At 39.7% G+C, this 20,055-nt stretch overlaps 1 protein-coding gene across 1 annotated transcript; it reads right to left on the reverse strand.

The window, feature by feature from the left end:
- Positions 1-1,857: 1,857 nt before the first annotated feature.
- On the reverse strand, positions 1,858-18,623 carry LOC103466808 (cytochrome P450 2D9-like). Its single transcript, XM_017305130.1, has 4 exons — positions 18,595-18,623; positions 2,967-3,068; positions 2,733-2,874; positions 1,858-2,193 (listed from the first exon to the last, which is right to left on the reverse strand). The coding sequence occupies exons 2-4, from the start codon at positions 2,985-2,987 to the stop codon at positions 2,006-2,008; spliced, it is 351 nt and encodes a 116-aa protein (XP_017160619.1). The 5' UTR covers positions 2,988-3,068; positions 18,595-18,623; the 3' UTR covers positions 1,858-2,005.
- Positions 18,624-20,055: the final 1,432 nt, after the last annotated feature.

Consider the following 20,055-nt stretch of genomic DNA (forward strand, 5'->3'; position numbering starts at 1 on the left):
CAATGATAACCTCCGTGTTCAGCAGAGGGAGCACTGCTTACATACAGCGGTGGGACATAAATATAGTATATATACTGTACTTATGTACATTTTCCATGTATCTGTACTTAAGCAGATTTAWTWGTGGATACTTTCRACTTTTACTCCACTACRTTTTACAGCAAGTATCTGTACTTTCTACTTCACTACATTTCTATAAMGCATTGCGTCACACATTACATCCAAGACGTGTTGCGGTTTTTTKATTTGTTTTTTGATTTGAAAGTAATCAATGGYGAGAGTGGAGTTGGTCCATTGTAAAGTGGGAAAGTAGCGTCACCCTCCCTTCAGAAGAGCAAGGCGGGTAGCAGCACCTGCAGAATGGAGTCTAGGGGTCATCATCCAGAAGACCTGCACCATCCAGCACCTTATTTAAGATTCATTCCAGTTAACCRGGTCAAAAGACGACTCCTGGACTTTCCTGTACCTCCTTTGCCTCCCCTGAAAGCATGAACTTCTAGCATTCAAAAAACATTTTAATATGGTACTTTTACTTTTACTACMGTACATTTTTGTCTGTTTATTTGTACTTTTATTTAAGTACATTGTTTGACTACTTTCTCCACCACTGCTTACATATGTTAAACTTTGGTACATTTCAGAACAATTTCTTTAAATTTGTTACAAAACTAAAGTGTTGTTCCAACAAAAAGTAAAATGTCAAAACATATTTTACACTTGATCTCAAAGAGCACAATTAAAAGTTAATTTATGTTTCTTACCCTCTCCAAGTCCTTCAGCGGGTTCTCCTGGCTGAGGTTGAAAAGGTTCCCCAGTACAGGCAGACTGGGGGGTCCAGGTGGAAAGTTCTTGGGTCTCCGAGGTTTGAGTTGAAGAAGAAGAAAGACGACACAGAGCACCAGCAGGAATACTGAGATCATGTTGGCTTGTGTTGGATCAAACTGAAGAGACGATCTGCTTAACTTATTATGAAAGTCTGTATCTCAGCGCTGACAGTGCTGTGGTTCTGCCCTTTGATTCTTTGTTTTTAAAGTCAGAGGCAACAGCAGGCGCAAATACATGGTCATAAAAAAGGACAGGAAATGACATGTAAGAGGTGGTTCTTCAGTTTTCTTCATGATCTTTAGCTTATTAGAATAAAATCATTCATTAGAGCACATAAAAAATTACAGGAAAAACAAAGGAACAGATATAAAAAGAAAGAAAGAAACCACATAAAAACATGACAAATAGTCATTTAAAACAAGGAAGAAAAAAATCTTAAAATGTCAAAATTTAAGCCAGTGACCAAATCTGTCAAGATTCATGGTGGAAATAAACTGAAAATTACCCATAAGCATTAAGATGATTTTTTAAATTTAAAATAACTTTTAAAATTTTTGCTTATTTTTAACATTCAAATTATAATTGGCTTTTTTTTTGTTCTTATAAAAAAATCACATATAAATTAAACCTATTTATAAATTAATGCACAACTTAGAGACGATTCCTTTCTTTTGGAAAATAGCAGTTTGGTTGTGATTTTTCAACCTACACGTCGCTCTTCAAAACCTGCATTTAGAAACTTTCAGAGCTGAAATCTGAATTTATTCTGCAAATGAAAGAGACCGATTTTCTGTTGCTGGTTTCATGTCTGACCACCAGGTGGTGCCATCGTACGTCAAAGGTCTATTTGAAACTTAATACAATCCCATTCAAACAATAAGATTCTTAAATCTTATACATACATAATTCATACATACATAATCTTATACATAATTTAATAAACTGCTCACATCTTTTATTTAAAAATATATAATTAATGACTGATGTGTTTCACTCTGTTGGGGAAACTATAGTTTTAATAATAAGGAAAAGTTGAATTTAAATCTGTTTATTGATTTGCTCAATGATCAGTTTTCAAACCAGCTGATTATGGAACAACTGTCAAGTAGCACCTGAAGTTAAATAGTCTGAAAGCACAAATAAAACTGGTATTGGTTTGTCATTGAGTCCTTTGAAAACCTCACTGATTTCCTCTCAGCTGGATCTTCATGAAATAAGGTTTGGGAGTCAAAGTTGCTCCAAAGACTGGTGTCAAGTCAGGTTTTCCTGCATCCTCCGGCCAGACGAACTTAAACCTCCTCAGCAGAGTCACAATGATGAGGAAGAGCTCCATGCGAGCCAAACTCTCTCCAAGACAAATCCGAGAACCTGGTTCACAAAACAGCTTAAAAAAAGCATTCAGTGATTTTAACATACCTCAGTGTGCATGCATGAATTTTTTACTGTTTCAAAAGTTCCCACTGCAGCCTGAAGGAACTTAAATCTGATTTTTTAAAAATCTTTTCTGCATTCACTGTTGCATCCTGTATCTGACCTTTTCTTGACAGTCTGAACAACACAGATAAAAATTTTTACGAATGCAACCCCCTCTACTTGGATATGTGGTTCTGAATCCGATACGTATCTGATCTTTCTGAGTGTGTACAACCAGGTCACAGTCAAACGACCTGAACATCATCGATCCTCGACAAACATCACTGTTCTGTGTCCTGATATCTGGAACTGGGAGGAAAATCAACAACCATGAGGGACACTTTCATGTTGTTTTTAGTTCACACAGGAGATCACATACAGGTTGCATATATTTGGAAATGTGAACCAACAGGCAAAAGAAAAAAAATTGGATTTCACAAAATATCAGAATTGAGCATTAAGGTGTACAATGAAGCCTTAGACGTTGAATCTACCTGCAGAGAAAGGCATGAAGGCCTCAGGTTTGACAAACTCTCCCTGTTCATTCAGAAAGTTTTCAGGGTTGAACTCATGAGGGAATTTCCACTGTCCTTCTTCTCTCAGCATTGAGTCCAGGTTCTGGATGATCATTGTTCCCTGAAGGAATCCAAAAGGCAGAGAAAAGCTGTCAAGTTGTTTATCTTATTTTCAGCAACACATAAAGCCTAATAAAGCAAGATGCTAACAACCTGAGGAATGGAGTATCCCATGAGCTCTGAGTCCTTCGTGGTGCAGTGGAAGACACTGAGAGGAACCGTGTTGGCAATCCTCTGGATCTCATGGATCACAGCCTGGAACAAAGCAGATTTCTTAAAATCTCTCCTTCATGATGCGATTACACTTATTGGTAGAGAAAAAACAAGTGAACAAACACTGCGCATCACTCTGAACACCTTCCCCACTGACAAACATGGTGGTGGCAGAGCCATGCTCTGAGGGTGCTTCTTTTCTTGATGATTGTAAAACGGATTGAGCCAAATACAGGGTAATCTTGGAAGAAAACCTGAACACTCCTGAACCTGGAGTCTGCAAAGACTTGAGGCTGGGGCAGAGTTTCACCTTCCAGCAGGACAATGACCCTAAACATTAAGCCAGATCTACAATGGAATGGCGTAAATCAAAACATATTTATGTGTTAGAATGGCAAAGTCAAAGTCTAGACATAAACTCACTGGAGAATCTTTGGCAAGATCTGACAACTGCTGTCAAGTCAATTTTATTTGTATAGCACATTTCAGCTGCAAGGCATTTCAAAGTGCTTTACATCAAAGATGTAAAGTCATAAAAATAACATACATTAACCTTTAAAAAGAAAAACAAAGAAATTAAATTCAAAGTAAAATCAAAATTAAAATCATATACATAAAATATATTGATACATCTACCAATGATTAAGATTCAGAAACAACTGTAAATTAGTGTGTTTTTAGCCTTGATTTAAAGGAATTCAACTGTGTWGCAGTTTTCTGGAAGTTTATTCAAGATTTGTGGTGCATTGAAGCTAAATTCTGATTCAAAATGCGTGGTTCTGGTTCTGGGGAGGCAGAGCAGACCAGAATCAGCAAAATGTTAGTAGTGGAGCGCAAAAATAGATTGGTGAAAAAAATGTCTCTCTTGTGGTTTATATTTATTTTAATCCATGCACTTATTCCACACATTTATTATTCATAATATTTTAATTAAACAAAATTTTATCAAAATATATATTAATTTCTGTATACTTTTAGGTGCCACATACATTCCAAGGTTGGACAAAAGGTTGGGTTTAGGCATCCGACTAACCTTCAAAATATATTCAGTCTTATAGCACAGAGTAATCATTTTGCCAACTCATCCCCAGTGTAAGAGTTGGCAATTTACACACAACTTGTGTGTAAACAGCAACACGTAAATTATAAAGACACTGTAGTAATTAGCAAGACCTTTCCGCAGACAACCAATCAGAATAACAGCTTGTGTGAATATTTATGAGGTCCTGCTATTACACAAACCTGCCATAGGGGCACTGTGGTGAAACACAGATTATACACAATATCAGGTTTATGTGTATTAAACAGACATCTCTCTTTTTTTTTTTTTACACTTTTGGGGTTATTGGACCAATAGAAACTTTTCTACGCTTTTAGATTTTTGTCAAAATTAGCAGGACACCGTTCCTGTCCTGTTAATTCAAAATGTCCTGCTAGTGTGTGTATTCTGACAAAATGTCTTGCTGAACCACATTTACCAACGTACACGCACACACACACTCAGCATCTCTGAGGATTTACAGCAATAATATCACAGTAGAGGAAATAAAAAAGCTTGTTTTAAGTTTTTTTACAACTACATCTCAGTAATATCAATAAAATAATATTAATGCATTACCAGAATTAGAGTACCCAAGTAAGAGTAGCACTACTTCAATATACTTTTAATCAAGTAAAAATTTAAAAATAGCTTTCCAAAAAAATACTCAAGAGTAAAAACGCTACAAACTGCTTAATATTGAAAAATTACATCAGAAGGAACAAACTATTAAGTGGACATTTTGTATTTTAAGGATAAAATGAAAATAATTCATTTTGTAATATAAATCAGGCAATATATATATATATTCCAAATCTTTCAATATACAACTTTAGCAGAAACTACAAGGTTTTTTTTAGTTTGAAATAAATTTGTTCTTCATTCAGTGAAGTCACTCGCAGTGTGTAGAACAGACATTTTACTCAAGTAAAAGAAGCGATGCTTCATAATAAAATTACACAAGTAAAATGTACAGCAAATTAAAAATACTCCTAAAGGTAGTTTTCTCCCCCAAAAAAGTTACTTATGTCGATCTAAATGAGTAAATATATTAAGTTACTTAACTTTGGCCATAACAGCTAACGGAGCTTCTGTATCCAAACATATTAACAGAGAACCCCTGATTTAGTCAGACAGAGTTAATGCGCACGGCCACCGCACATCTGAAAAACTCGCCCAGAAACTCCACCAACCAAAATAGCTTCTGTCTACCCTTGTTAAAAACTCAGCAGACACGAAATGAAAGAGCTACTAAAGCCACATTAGCAGCATTGAAGTAAATCTGCGCAGCGACATCTCTGCGCAGTGCAGCGGGTTTAACACATAATACAGGGTCGGAGCAGAATTTGCTTTAGGGGCTTCTTCCATCCATCCATCCATCCATTTTCTTGTCCCTCAGTGGGGTCGGGAGGGTTGCTTGTGCCTCTCCAGCTAACGTTCCGGGCGAGAGGCGGGGTCACCCTGGACAGGTCGCCAGTCTGTCACAGGGCAACACAGAGACACACAGGACAAACAACCACATACTCACACACATGCACACACACTCACACCTAGGGACAATTTAGACAGATCAATTAACCTAACAGTCATATTTTTGGACTGTGGGAGGAAACCAGAGTACCCGGAGAAAACCCGCGCATGCACAGGGAGAACATGCCAACTCCATGCAGAAAGACCGGGGGCGGGAATTGAACCCAGAACCTTCGTGCTGCAAGGCAACAGCTCTACCAACTGCAACCTGCTCTACCAACCTGGTAACAAACCTATCTGACTATGAGTATTGTTCTTTGAACTTTTACAAAGTAAACTTGGGAGCTCCTTAAAATCTTACGTATAAATGTTAAATTTAAAATCTTTTGATTTAGGTATGCTGAAACCATTATGTCAAATTTAGCAGCATTGATAATCTCAATAAACAAATGTTACATTTATATGTCTGTGTTAAAATATTAGCATTTATGAGCCCTGGGAGGCCTGATGGAGCCGCTGATATAATTTGGATTTAAGAAAAGTGGAAATAATTTATATTTATTTTAATTGTATTTTTTGATTAGTTGTTTTTAAGACTAGTTGTGCATTTATATTGCACAACTAGAGACTGGAGATGTTTTCCCATAATTACCCAGGGATATTTTTACTTTTCCTGTCTAAACATCTTTTAATACAAAAACCTGGTGGACCGCCGGTGGACCGCCTCGGTGCCCTGACCACCGGGCTTAGAAAGTTTTCTGGGGGAAACCCTGTACTCTGATGTCGCATTCTCCTGAAGGCAGCAGAGAGCTGCACCACCAGAAACTCACAAAAACACTGAAGAGAAGAGCTATGATTAATGTGGTTACAGTTCTATCCATGTTTTAATGTTGTAGAGCTCAGTTGTTTTGCAAATAGATCGAAGTTTAATCAACTATAAGTGGAAAATCATCGTGATTAACAGAGAAAAGGCTTTCAAATGTCAACCCTCATGTAGTTAATCTATGTAATTTGATTTACTTAGTGATAAAGTTCCTGAAATTAATGGAACATTTCAATAATAATCTAATGTATTGAATAGGTACATTTACATTTTAGCATCCATTAGTTTAATTAACACCACTGGCAGAAGAGAATGTGAAAAGAGGAAACAAATCTGCTATATAAACTGTCTTTAAAATATGACTCTGAATATAAATGTCGACTTGGCTGTTTTGACGTCCGTCAAGTGTAGAAAGTGTGACATGACGTGCAAAGGGTCAGTAGTTTGAATGGCAGAACTGATCTGATCGTTTCCATAGCAAGAAGCAAGACCTTGCCTCAGAACTACAGTGAGCTCACTGATGAGGTCACAGATAGACATCAATGGATCAAAGAAGTGTCTAGCCACTTCTGCACGTCCTACCCCTCTGGCCATTGCCACTTGTCCTGCCACTACTGCAAGTCCTGTCCCTCCAGCCACTGCTGCTCATCCTGCCCCTCCAGCCACTGCTGGTTGTTCTGCCACTGGCACTTTTTCTGCCCCTTCTGCCAATGCTGCTTGTCCTACCCCTCCGGCCACTGATGCTTTTCCTGCTACTGCCACTGTCCCTCGTCCTGTCCCTCCTTGCAAGGCCACTCGATTTATATTTGTGAGCAAAACATCATGCGACACCTCAACACACTACCCAGCGTGTTGCTCTGTCTTCCCTGTAAGGCATATGCAGATGGTCCCGGTTGGCCGGGGCACTAGTGGTTAACGAACCAATGCTAACCACATCATGCAGGTTGGATTAAACAGAAGTGGAAATAATTGATATTCATTTTAATTGTAGTTTTTGATTAGTTTTTAAGACTTGTTGTGAGGCTCTGATGGGAACATTTGGTGGAGTCCCCTGTGTGGCAGAGTTTTAACTCCCATCTGGCAGAAATTCAAACACGCTCTGGGGGAGGTGGGGACGTTGAGTCTGAGGACCATGTTCCGTGCCTCCATTGCCGAGGCGACTTAGTGGAGCTGTGGCTGCCAGGTTGTCGGTGCCTGTCGCGGCGGCAACCCTCGAACCCGTTGGTGGACACCTTCGGTGAGGGATGCTGTCAGGCTGAAGGAGTCCTATCGGGCCTTTTTGGCCTGTGGGTCTCCAGAAGAAGTTGATGGGTATCGGCAGGCAAAGCGGCATGCGGCTCAGGTGGTTGCTGAGGCAAAAACTCAGGCGTGGGAGGAGTTTGGAGAGGACGTGGAAAAAGACTTCCGTACGACTTCGAGGCAATTCTGGTCCACCATCCAGTGTTTCAGGAGGGGGAAGCAGTACAGCACCAACACTGTTTAGAGTTTGGATGGTGTGCTGCTGACCTCGGCTCTGGACGTTGTGGGCCGGTGAGCAGAATACTTGTTTCATAGTTTCCATGAGTTCCTTCCTTCTAACACATTCTATTAGAGCCTGGAACAGCAGAGGTTTTAAATATGCTGAACTATGTATTAAAAACATAGTTAAAAATGCAATTGTTTATAAATGCAGCTTTGATAATGTTTGAATATGGTTTCCAGTAACAAAAGACTAAATTAAATGCACTGATCCGTCATTCTGCCTGCAAACTCAGAGGTGCAGGTCGCTGCAAGATGGCAGCTCAAAGCACAAGACATGTAACATGGAGGCTAATTCTAAACGCTTTCCAAAAAGTTTTAATTAATTAAACTTTTAGAAGTTTCTTTTGGAGCAGACTCGAACGAAGCATTAGCTACAACTGGATGAACAGCGTCATTGTTTATTGTTTACTCACAGTTTCATAGAACAAATTGACGCTTCCAAAGTCTGTCTCTCGCAAAAAAACACACATTGTGGAATGGTACAGTCTTGACCAGGTGGCAAGAAATTGTCACGTGACCCACGGATTATTCCAATCCAAAAACCATGGTCGTATAAATGGGATTTTTAAACTTTCTGTAAAGAAAGACAAAAATAATGTTGAACTAAAATAACAAATAGTTCTAAATTTGATATTGTTGATTTTTTGCAAAAAGATTTATAAAGTAAAGGATATGAAGCCTTATTAGATTTTTTTAAAACAGTGTACGTTGTTTAACAGGATAGATATAAAAATGTTGCAACTGGGAGCCTGTACCTTAGCATATTTACATGACAGAGCATGCCCGCTCTGCATTTTCATTTCTTACGTTTGTTTCATGTTATTGTATTATGTTATTTGTTTTTTTTCTTGATTGTCTTTTCTGTCTGATCAAAAAATTTTTATATATATATATATATATATATATAATTCAAATTTCAGGCTTAAATATCTTTTATTATAAATGTGGGTCCTGGGTGGCAAATTAAACCACTTGAGGATCACAGATGATACTTGCCCTTTTTGTTCCCAAGGTCAAAGAGTGGTTGGAACGACGGCCCAGCCACGATAACCACATTATCGTGGTTCACAGGCCGTCGGACCAGGGGAAGCCGGCCACATCTTTTTGCTTGACAGAGGACGACGCTGCTGTAAGACTTATTTTAATTTTTTAAATTTTTTTGCCGTGGTTCAAAGCATGACCCCTGGCCGTGTTACTCGACCGATTTCAACCGTCTCTGCTTCTCTTCATCCGCAGTGTCTGCAGCACTACTTTGTAAAAATCAGGCCGGGCGCTCTCAAGAGCAGGGACCTGCCGGACAAACGGTTCTTCATCGGACAGTCCGGTTCCGGCATCAGGAGCGCCTCAATGGATGTGGTGTGGCTGCACCAGCAGTGAGTATTTGCCTTGGAATCACTGCAAAACCACAGCTTTGCGCCGTGGTTTCGGCAACCGCCTGCACGTTGCTATGTGTAGGCGGGGCTTTTTCCCCTCATACGGCTGCCGACGGTCTCCAGCGAGGATGTTCGCCACATCGCAGCCAGGGATGTGGCGGACCTTCCGTGCTGCGACCGTACTCCGCGGCTATCTGGGGTTGCCTGGCGGCCCGGACAAGCTTCCCCTCGACGCACACCAGTTGTCGCTGGTGTGCGGCTACCTGGTAGCTCTCCCCGGGTGAGTGCATTTGTCCCCGGCGTGCACATTGCCGTCTCTCTCTCTCCGTGTGGCGACATGCTTTTTTACGGTTTTAATCTCTTCCAGATCCACAGAAAACGCCACGAGGCCGGACGGCAACCCCAGTGAGGCCACGGACCTGGGAGCGTTTTACGCGGCCTTCCCGGTCACCCTTGATGGAGAACCGCCATCTAAAAAGCAGAGGGTAGATGCTGGCTTGCCTGGCTCTAAAGCGCTAGCTGACAAGTGGCGGTCTGCTCAGCTGAAGCTGAGGAGGTGTCACCTCATGAGTGAGTTGTGTTCAGTCTTTTTTTGTTTATTTTTCTCCCCTGCTCCTCCTCCTCCTCCTCTGTGGCCCAGCTTTGATGCAGGGTGCGTTTTGCTCTGGTTTTTTTCTGTGTCCTAGCCAAATGGAGCAAGCAGAAGCCCACCTTGGACTAAGAAGTCCAGAGATTTCTCAGGCGGTCCAGGTGGAGCAAAAACTGCATTCAAGCAGCAGAGGTAGTCAGGCGCTGGGCTCCTCCCCTTCCCACTGGCCGAGAGAGGGACGTCGCCCGTTACGTCGGTGTCTAGAGCTGGACCAGCCTTGCAATCGCAGAGAGCCAATCGCAAAGGCCAGGCGATTTTGCGACACATTTTTAAATGTGCTCGTTAAGCACCATTAGAAAACCTGCTTAAAAAAGCATTTTTAAAAAGCTATTTAAATTTTTTTTTTTCATTTTAAAAAAGCTCTTTCAAAATGGCTTTGGCGAGGGTCATTTATAGCACCGCAGCCACTGTGTGTACTGTTGAGAGGAGGGGATGGAGAAAAATAAATTTTAACGCCTTTCCATTTACTTTCACAGGGGTCTTTGCGACCAGGGATTTCAGCCAGGGCTCTGTTCTCTGTGATTACCACGGGTGGCTCGTCAGCGCCAGCGAGGGCCGGCGGGTACTTCGGTCCCTGAAGGAGGCCGAGGGGTCCTACCTGTTTTTTTTTCCAAGTCGAGCGACCAGGACCTCTGCGTCGACGCGCAGCCGGAGCACTGCCAGTGCCATCCGCACGTTGCCACTTTTGGCAGGTTGGTAAACCACTCTGCCAAGAAGAGTAATTCAAAGTATGTCGTGGCAACACTGGCGCAACCGACGCTCCTCATCAAGGTGATGAGAGACATTGGTGCCGGACAGGAGGTCCTGATGGACTATGGGGTCAGGAGAAGCTCATTCGGAGTAGAAGGGATGGACCTTTTGTGGTTGAATGAGTGAGCTGGACTCCATTTTTTTCCCTAACATTTTTTCTTTGTAAATAGTTCATTATTTATTTCAGTGTGTTCCATTAAGAGTTTAAATGCAGTTAAAATTGTTATTGTTGTAAATAGTTGTGTGACAGTTTTTGCAGTGTTTACATTTCTTTATTTTCCCTAATCCTTCATATTTATTTATTAAATTTTTATAATTAGTTCCAGTTTAAAGTGTGTTGTGATTTATTTTCCAACTTTGTTTTTTTGTGTGTGTTTTCCTAACCAATACAATTTTGCATCTATTGCAATTCTTTCCTTCCTTTTCTATCCTTGAGGTAAGCTGGCTGTCGGAATCTAGATCTGCTTCCAGATTTTCCATTTGACATGGAGCAAATGTGGGCTGCACAGTGGCGCAGTTGGTAGAGCTGTTAGCTTGCAGCAAGAAGGTTCTGGGTTCGATTCCCGGCCCCGGTCTTTCTGCATGGAGTTTGCATGTTCTCCCTGCATGCGTGGGTTTTCTCCGGGTACTCCGGTTTCCTCCCACAGTCCAAAAACATGACTGTCAGGTTAATTGGCCTCTCCAAATTGTCCCTAGGTGTGAGTGGGTGTGTGCATGGTTGTTTTGTCCTGTGTGTCTCTGTGTTGCCCTGCGACAGACTGGCGACGTGTCCAGGGTGACCCCGCCTCTTGCCCGGAACGTTAGCTGGAGATGGGCACCAGCAATCCTCCCGACCCCACTAAGGGACAAGGGTGTCAAGAAAATGGATGGATGATGGAGCAAATGTAAAAGATTTGTTGATAGCTGGACCGCACTAAAATCTCCTACAAAACAGTCCATTTTGAGTTCAAACAAGCATTCGGCTGTTTTTCTTTTTATCGTCCACTGGATTGCGGCATCTTTTTTTAATTCAAAGCTATGTCCAGTCCAGAAAACTGTGTTAAAACTGTTAAAGTTGTTTATCCGATGTTTCTGTTTAGGAGGGTTGTGTCTAAAACAGGCTGTAAAAAAAAAAAGAAAAAACATGCCGTTTCTGTGCCTTGCAATCACCAGTTGCTGCTTATCTATTTTGTATGAAAAATATGCATACGTTTACATTTTCAAGTTTAGGATAAAGGACCTCTGGATAAACTCTCAGATCTGCCTACACCCACATTTTGCAGTTTCTGCAAACACATCTGGGCCCAGGAAGAAACCAGAGATTGTTGTACTGTCCAGTGGCAATAGGCTGCTTCGAGGGTGCAGCTATAGTAATCAGGGAGACACGACAACACAGAGACTCACAGGAAACACAGATCTAAATACAACACAGAAAAGCTTAAACTAAACATATAGAGAACTCAAATCATCACAGACAAGCCTCACTCTAAATTTGTAGTGATAATTTTATTTCGTCTGTACAGTTGTACATTTTTAAACGTTTTTTCTGTAAATGGGTTCTCTTTTTCACTTTTTGAGGGGATGGGAAAAACAAACAAAAACTGCACATTTACATATGTGTATGCTATATTCATTACTCCTTTGATCCACTTGAGGCATTTTTTGCACTGCAGGGAACGGTAGGGAACGGTTCTGACCGTGTTTGCATTACAACTTGCGACCGGTTCCACCTGGCCCCTTGGAACCACAAGAGCTGTGGTTAACCACAAGAGCTGTGGTTCCAATCGGGCTGGCCAAGCGGTTCTGCTTAGAACCAGCAGCTGATTGGCCGCTGGTTGTTATGGAGTCAGACGTTGATTTTCCGTTGACAGCTGGCTCTCACTAAACTGTATTTTGTAAAGAGTGCTCTTTCAATATTTTTATTATTAGTTTTAATTAGCAATGGATTCATCTCAATATAGTGCAATCACCTGGTCTAATGATGAGGGTTTTTTTTTCCTCTGCTTACTCGCTGATGAACGAGTACAGAATGAGCTAGATTGGTCAACGAGGAAAGAATTTTTTGCGCCGCATCTCTGAGGAAATGGCTTCGGCCGCTACCTCGAAACCATTGTTTAGTTTCAAACATAATGACGTCAGGTACAGCTTCGTTGGCGCCCTCAGTGTATATGCAAACACAACAGGGCTGAAACCGTTCCGTACCGTTCCCTGCAGTGCGAAAACGGCTTTATTCAGACATTCACTGAATAAGCATTTGAATTCCAAAAAGAGCAGAAAAAAGCAGTGCATAAAAAGCTCTCATGTTTTAAATTTTTTTTCCCTGTCTCTTTATTAAGCTTAAAATCAAGTGGCATTATATACGGGCTGGTAGTACAGAAAAATTGCATGTGACAAAAAAAGAACATAAAACAAAGCGCAACACAAAAGAGCCGTTCTAGTCGCCTTAACCTCCCTCCAGGACAAGTTATAAACTAACAGTCTGTAGACCAACCCAGAATTGGGCCCTTCTTTGTTAAACAATGTTTAGCCACCTCTGTGTTCGGTCACATGCATCCAGCTGCTCCCTGTTCACAAGCCTGTGGTAGTTAACAATATGGAATATGGAATGAGTTTGCAGAGCAGGTACATTCTTAGTTTTGTGGGGGGGGACATGTTTAGTGTCGGGATCTTTAGTATATGCCTGCCCGTTGAAAACACAATCATATTTCTAGATCAATGAGAGATGCTGCTTTTGTTTGAGGAGCCTAACTTTGCAGTTCCAGAATCATTAAATTGGATTTTGCTCCAGTTCACGTTGCCTTCTAACTAGATCTCCATTTCCAATAAACAAAAAGCAGATCTGCTTAAAAAAGCACATAATTAAATCCTCCCAGAAATGTTTATAAAGGTTAGCAGTAAGTCCATCTGCCCCGGTCAGACGCCATATTTCTTATAGCAATATCAAATTCAGAGATTCTTAGCTCTTAGCGTCATCACAGATTTCCTTAAAATTTTCATCAATAACTGGAATCAGATTTCTTACTTTTTTAAAAAATGAAGTAATTTGTTCTGTATGTGAAGTTTTATAAAGATTACAATAGAAATTAAATACTTCTTGTGTTATTCTCTTAGTCTCAGACCATTCCACTCCATCAATCATAAAACTATTAATTGCATTATATTCCCGTCTACGTTTTTCAAAGTTGCAAAAGATAACACTATTCTTTCCTCCTTCTTCAATCCACCTGGCTCTGGACCGTACAAAAGCACCTTTTGCCCTATTTATGTATATCTCATCTAATTTAGATTGTAATTTATTTATTACGTCTTTATCCTCATCACTCCAACTTAATTTTCTGTAAAGTGACATAAAATCTTTAATTACCATTGTCTCTTCTGCTTTTCTTTTTCTATTTAAATCTTTACCAAATTTAATTGAATACTTTCTAATGCTAATTTCAAGTATTCCCATTTAAGAATTGGTGTTGCCATTTGATATATTTAGAATAAGTTCCTTAATAAATTGGCAAAACTCTTAAGTTTGAGAAGCTATGCATTGAATTTCCAGTAATTATTAGGTTTAGTTTTTGTAGTTTTAAATTGATGATGTAGTGATAGCTTAAAGGACAGTTTACTATCTCTTTAACACACTCTAGGACTGCAGCAGAAACCAGCCAATAATCAATAGATGATCTACTTTGACCTTTAGGTTTGTGCCAGGTGAACTGTTTGACTCCACTGTGTTGCGCTCTCCAGACATCCAACTATTTTGTGTTTATAATAGGGCTGTTGTAAACGATTATTTTAGTAATCGAGTAATCTATAGATTTTTCTTACGATTAATCGAGTAATCGGATAAAAACAATTATGAAATAAAATATTGGTAAATCTTCCATAACACCAGTGTTACTGTCGGATATGAACATCAGTCTATTTTTTCCACATTTGAGCTTCCCTACCAGTTACTTTTTTGTACACCAGGGGAGCAATACGGGATATTTACGGCTCCTCCGTTCAGAAACTCATCTACCAGCCATGTTCCGCCTCCCGTTTGTTCAGACCGGGCTGATATTAAGTTTATTGTGCGGTTCTTCCGTAAAGCTGCTCTTACCCTGTAAGCATCAACCCTCAGCCGCCCGCCGTGTTCAGTCTCTCCGCTCACCTGTATAAATCCTCCTCAGCTTCTTCCCGCCGTTCAACCAGCAGCTCTGGAGCAGAAAGGCTGCCGAACTCCCGGGATCGCGCCGGTCATTTTAAGGATGTTTATTGGTCCCACAAAAACGATGAAAACCCGGAATTATCACCAATCAGTAAAATCCCCGCTGGCCGAACTTGAAGATGGGACGTTATGCCGCTAACACGTAGCTTCCGTCAACAACTCAGAGGCGGAAGTCAGAGCTCCGCTCAACGCAAATAATGTTCCAGCTGAAACACGGTGCGCTAAATGATAAAACATAAATTAACGAAGCTTTGAGGCAGGTACATTTTCCTTGAGGAATTTTAATAATCGAGGTACTCGAATCATTCGAGGAATCGTTTCAGCCCTAGTTTATAACAAAATCTTTAGGAATAGGATTTAGAGTTTCTTTTACCAGCAGTGAAGGTCATCGATCCATCCATTCATCTGGAGCTAAATTTAAATCCCCTCCAACTATGATATGATCCGTAGGAAAATTAGCAGTGAACTCCGCAATAACCACCGTTGTCACAGATTTCTATTGTATTGATCATTATTATATCCATAAATGTTTAACAAAATTAGTTCAGAGGTGACGTTGCTGTGATGCACTTGTCTGGAGTCTGATTTTCAAATATTTTATGTTTTATTGAGAATATTTGTACATAGGCCTGTCACGATAACAAATTTTGCTGGACGATTAATTGTCTAAAAAATTATTGCGATAAACGATAATATTGTTTCAAGACCTTTTGACACTGATTTAATGGAAATGACGTAATAATGTACAGGATTTCCTGCCATAGATAGATACATTTTATTTTCAAAAGAACACGTAACACTGGAACAGATCAACTAAATAAACAAAACAACCAAAAATAAAATGGATTCTCAGTCTCCATTAACAAAAAACGTACTTGAATATAAACTAAACAACATAAAGCCAAAGTGGAAATAGATACTGTATTCAACCAAAAGAGTGCAAATATGAAGTCTGTATACTATATTGGCCTTCAGTAATTAACTAGATTTAAATAGAGAAGATGGGTACATCCGACTACCTATTGCAGTAGTTCACACTACACGATTTTTTTGCCCTTATTTTCTCCTTAAGACAATCTTAGATCTTTGGCCGATCTAAGATTGTCGCTGGTGATTTCGTAACCGATCATCCTGTAGTGTGATTTAAATCGTCGTGGCCGCTCCGATCTAAATCAGGGGTTTTCCCCCACCGGGAGCGCTAACACTGAATGTGACAGGTAGCCAATCAGAAAGCGCGGATTCTCCTCCGTGCTTTCTGAGGGGAAATTACGAGGGGAATCCCAAACTGCTGACACTGCACAACCCGAAGTCCAGCGGACATCGGAGATGATATGCGGAAACGACATTAATATTTATTCAACATCTGTGCAAAGAATATAGAAATGTCAAGGTGAGGAGTTGGAGCCAAATTGCTACCGCGGTTGATAAACCCAGTAAGTTTTCAGGTGTTCTTCGTTAACGTGACATAAATGGGTTATAATTATTTTCATTCAGTCAGGACTTTACGCTGACTCTAGCCACATGCATCACAGGTAGATTCTAGTAAAACATTGATTATTGCCTGATTTAAAATTAGTTAACTGGACTTGTAGCCATTATTTTGTGCCCATGTGGCTGGACACAACACAGCACGATCGAACCGTTATACCTAGGGTTTCTGTAGGCTAGTGTGTGGTCTGTCAGGTTTAGAAAATGTACTGACAACTCATGTAGTGTGCGCTGGACATTACGCTAAGGAAATAGGAAGGGAGGGTCAGTGGAGAGCACCGGAGCTGAGCCTTTTTTATTCAGTGTTATCAACAGAAAGAAAAAAACGGCAGGAAGAGACAATAAAGCCGATAATTAAAATGAGGTTGATAGGTTTAATTTATCGTGCGATTAATTGATTTATCGTTTATCGCGACAGGCCTATTTGTACATATGTTTTGGCAGTTCTGTGATCATGTCAAAGTAGCAACTTAAGTGTTTTTATTGTCCGTCTGGATGCTGCCCGCTTCCATAGAAGGACAACAGAAAATCGCTTTTATATACATGTAATGACTAAAATCAAGATACCCTCACTTTGTATCCCTCTGAAAAATGAACCCATTTAAATAAAGAAATCCCTCCATGGGTGATACCACCATAGAGAGCGTTCATTTTATAGAGTTAACGTCGGTTCTGTAAGTGATCTCGTATAAAACAGTACCACAACACTTTTGAATTTTACTCATCAGAATACCAGAGCTAAAAGGTTTATGTTGGTCTGCTTTTCTCCATCGATACGCGCTTCCCGGCCGCTCCGCTCCGTATGAGGTAAAGAAAAAAAAAAAAGACGATGCGCACGTTGCGGAAAACTCTGAAATAGGAGAGCATGACATAGAATGGAGCAACAAACTATTAATCTATAAATCAATAAACAGGTCTATATAAAGATATAATCCATGTTTCTGTCTCATATTTGTATGGAATCAAAAGGATCTGAAACTTTAGTTTTTCCACTGAAAGCTCTGGTTTGGTTTAATTATGTAAAGCACTTTGAAATGCCTTGCTGCTGAAATGTGCTATACAAATAAAATTTGATTGATTGTTTGCACAATAAATGCCATGTGGGTGAAATTTTATGGATGATACTCTGATGTCCCATTCTCCTGAAGGCAGCACAGAGCTGCACCACCAGAAACTCACAGAAACACTTAAGAGTTATGATTAATGTGTTCTATGTTCTATCAATGTTGCAGAGCTCAGTCGCTTTGCAAATAGATCAAAGTTTAAACTGACATGTACATCTTTTATCTGCAATTTTGTGGAATATTTAACAACCCTAAAATGGCACAGAACGACAATATTTTTTCCACTTTGATTGGCTGCTGTTAGGCCTACCAATTTTAACTTGAATGTTCATTGCATTTTTCATAGACACCTGTGAAAATAATTTCTATTACCATGGCTTTTTTGTTCTCTGGGAAATATTTTTTATGCTAAATACAGAAACAAGCATAAAAATCAAAACATCTATAATAGTGATAGTAATATTAATAAAAAAAATAATAGTCAGTGCAAAGTAGCCTACAAATTCTTTGGTGGGGGGCTGCGAGGGACCTGGATAAAGGCTAGGGGGGCGCTGGCACAAAAAAGGTTGAGAAACACTGATGTAGCACGTCTCATGCATATTGGACTTTAGAGAACACTATCACAAATATCTGGGGGAAAATGTTAAACATTACTTAAACAGTGAGTTTGTTATGCTTTACATCATTGTCACCTCCAAATAAATATAAAAAAGCAAGGAAAACCCATTAAAGGTTTTAACGGTTCTGGGTGAGGCGGTGGGGCTGCGTCGCTGCAGCAGCAATGCCATGTTTGCCCATCTCTAATAAAAGCTGAAAGGCAGCCGCCATTAAAAATTTCTGCATTTAAAATGTCTACATTGGAATGGATAAAAGCTTTCATTTCATTATATTGACTATGACTGGGACTCTTAAGGTGTCGTATGTTGCGCTATAATATGAAGCAGTAACGGTTGCACTGCTAGCAGCTGGTGCTACATTTCAACAGCAACCAAAGAAAGCGCGGGAGAGAAGAGCAAACAAAGCGAACACAACATGGAGGGAACTGAAAGTGGAAAAATGGTAGCAATATTGACAGTGTCTAACTGCCTTAGTGAAAAAAACAAATCCGATAAATTTGTCTATCTTCCTCAAGTCGACATTTAGTATCTCTCGTGGCACATTTATTAAACTGGCACTAGCATTTCGTCAAAATTATATGTACAAACAAAACTTACCTGTGTTTTTTGTTGTCCGAAAAGCCCGCTCTGTCCAACAACTGGTTAATCCCAACGAAAAATGACCGTTGTCTGCTTTTTTGAAACATGCGCATTCATAGTGCGTCGTAACAGACGCACCCGACGTGCTTACGCACGCTACGTAAAATGCAAACCGTGAGGACTCAAATGCACACTGCACTGTGAGTTATTCAGTTTACTATAAAACTCTGCACCAAATAACTGACACCAATAGGTTATGCTATCCCAACACTGGAAGTGTTTCCAATTACTAATAAACTCTACAGTGTAAAAAAACATCACTGAATTGTCGAACTCTGAAAAAGTAACACTTTTGAATTTGCTGTGATAGTTTCTATATTTTGTTAGGCCATCCTGTTTTTATTCTAACTATTTGTGTTTTGCATAAAACAGCTCATGTTTGTATTGTTATCTGCTTTAGGACAACTGACAAAATTTATATTTTATGCTAATTCTTTTGTATTTACATTGATTTTTATTTCTGACATTTTACATTGCACATTATGCATTGTCCAATTTCTGATAAACAAATTAAAAATAATTTCAATGTTAGAAAAAATAAAAATGGAATCACATTATAGATTGGTGTCAGTGTTTACTATAGAGGAATTCAAAGGTGCTGAACTCATGAATTAAGAGACGATACACAAAACTCCAGCTGGAGACAGCTCACAGGCAAACAGGAAGACATTTAATGCACATCTGCGGCATCACACATTACATTTTCATCATCTCATTTTCATCGTCTCAGAATCCAAAATGTCTTGTCTCTTGCTTCAAATATTTATACCGTTTCAGTTTGCTATTGTATATTGGAAAGCGTCTGACCAATGGCGTTACAGCCTCGTTTCTGGCTTCGGTTTTACATGAGTGTGTGTTGGAAGTTCTGAGAATTGTGGGTTTGACCTCGTGGAAGTTAAATCTGCTCCCTCAGAGACAATAGTTAATTTGTTGATTCTTATCTGTCCAGAGACTCGTCCGAGTTCCTCACACGCAAGCAGGAAAGGACGTTTCCTTGCAGTGCTGGGAATGTGCCAGTCAGATTGACCCTACGCATTCGACACAATACACTCCTTTTCAGTAAAACATATCTTAATGTGAATTAACATAACTTTTAACTATTAACATAATTATATTCCTCTACATTACTTGTCAGATTTATTCCATTGTTGACATATAACATTTCAAAAACATGAAAGTTAATATATATGTTGTATATTCATTATACATCTTAACTGTATAACAATAACACATTCAAGAATTTAAATATATTGAGAAATATAATATCGGTATGACAGGAAATCTAATGATATGTGAAAAGTGTGACCACAAGATTGAAGGAACATGGAACACAAATACAAAATACTTGATCACAGGTGGAAAATGTGACCGACATGTGGGAAAGGGGAATTACATATGAAAATGTGTGATTTTCTTTCA

This window comes from Poecilia reticulata, linkage group LG6 (assembly GCF_000633615.1).
Source record: "Poecilia reticulata strain Guanapo linkage group LG6, Guppy_female_1.0+MT, whole genome shotgun sequence".
NCBI classification, from domain to species: Eukaryota; Metazoa; Chordata; class Actinopteri; order Cyprinodontiformes; family Poeciliidae; genus Poecilia; species Poecilia reticulata.

What these genes read in the sequence shown, in the direction of transcription:
- LOC103466808 (XM_017305130.1), bottom strand. Translation starts at nt 2,987, where the DNA reads ATGGGATACTCCATTCCTCAG. An exon ending in TGGGATACTCCATTCCTCAG is followed by an intron (nt 2,875 to 2,966) that starts GTTGTTAGCATC and finishes GGATTCCTTCAG; the next exon opens with GGAACAATGATCATCCAGAA. An exon ending in CTTCATGCCTTTCTCTGCAG is followed by an intron (nt 2,194 to 2,732) that starts GTAGATTCAACG and finishes TTTGTGAACCAG; the next exon opens with GTTCTCGGATTTGTCTTGGA.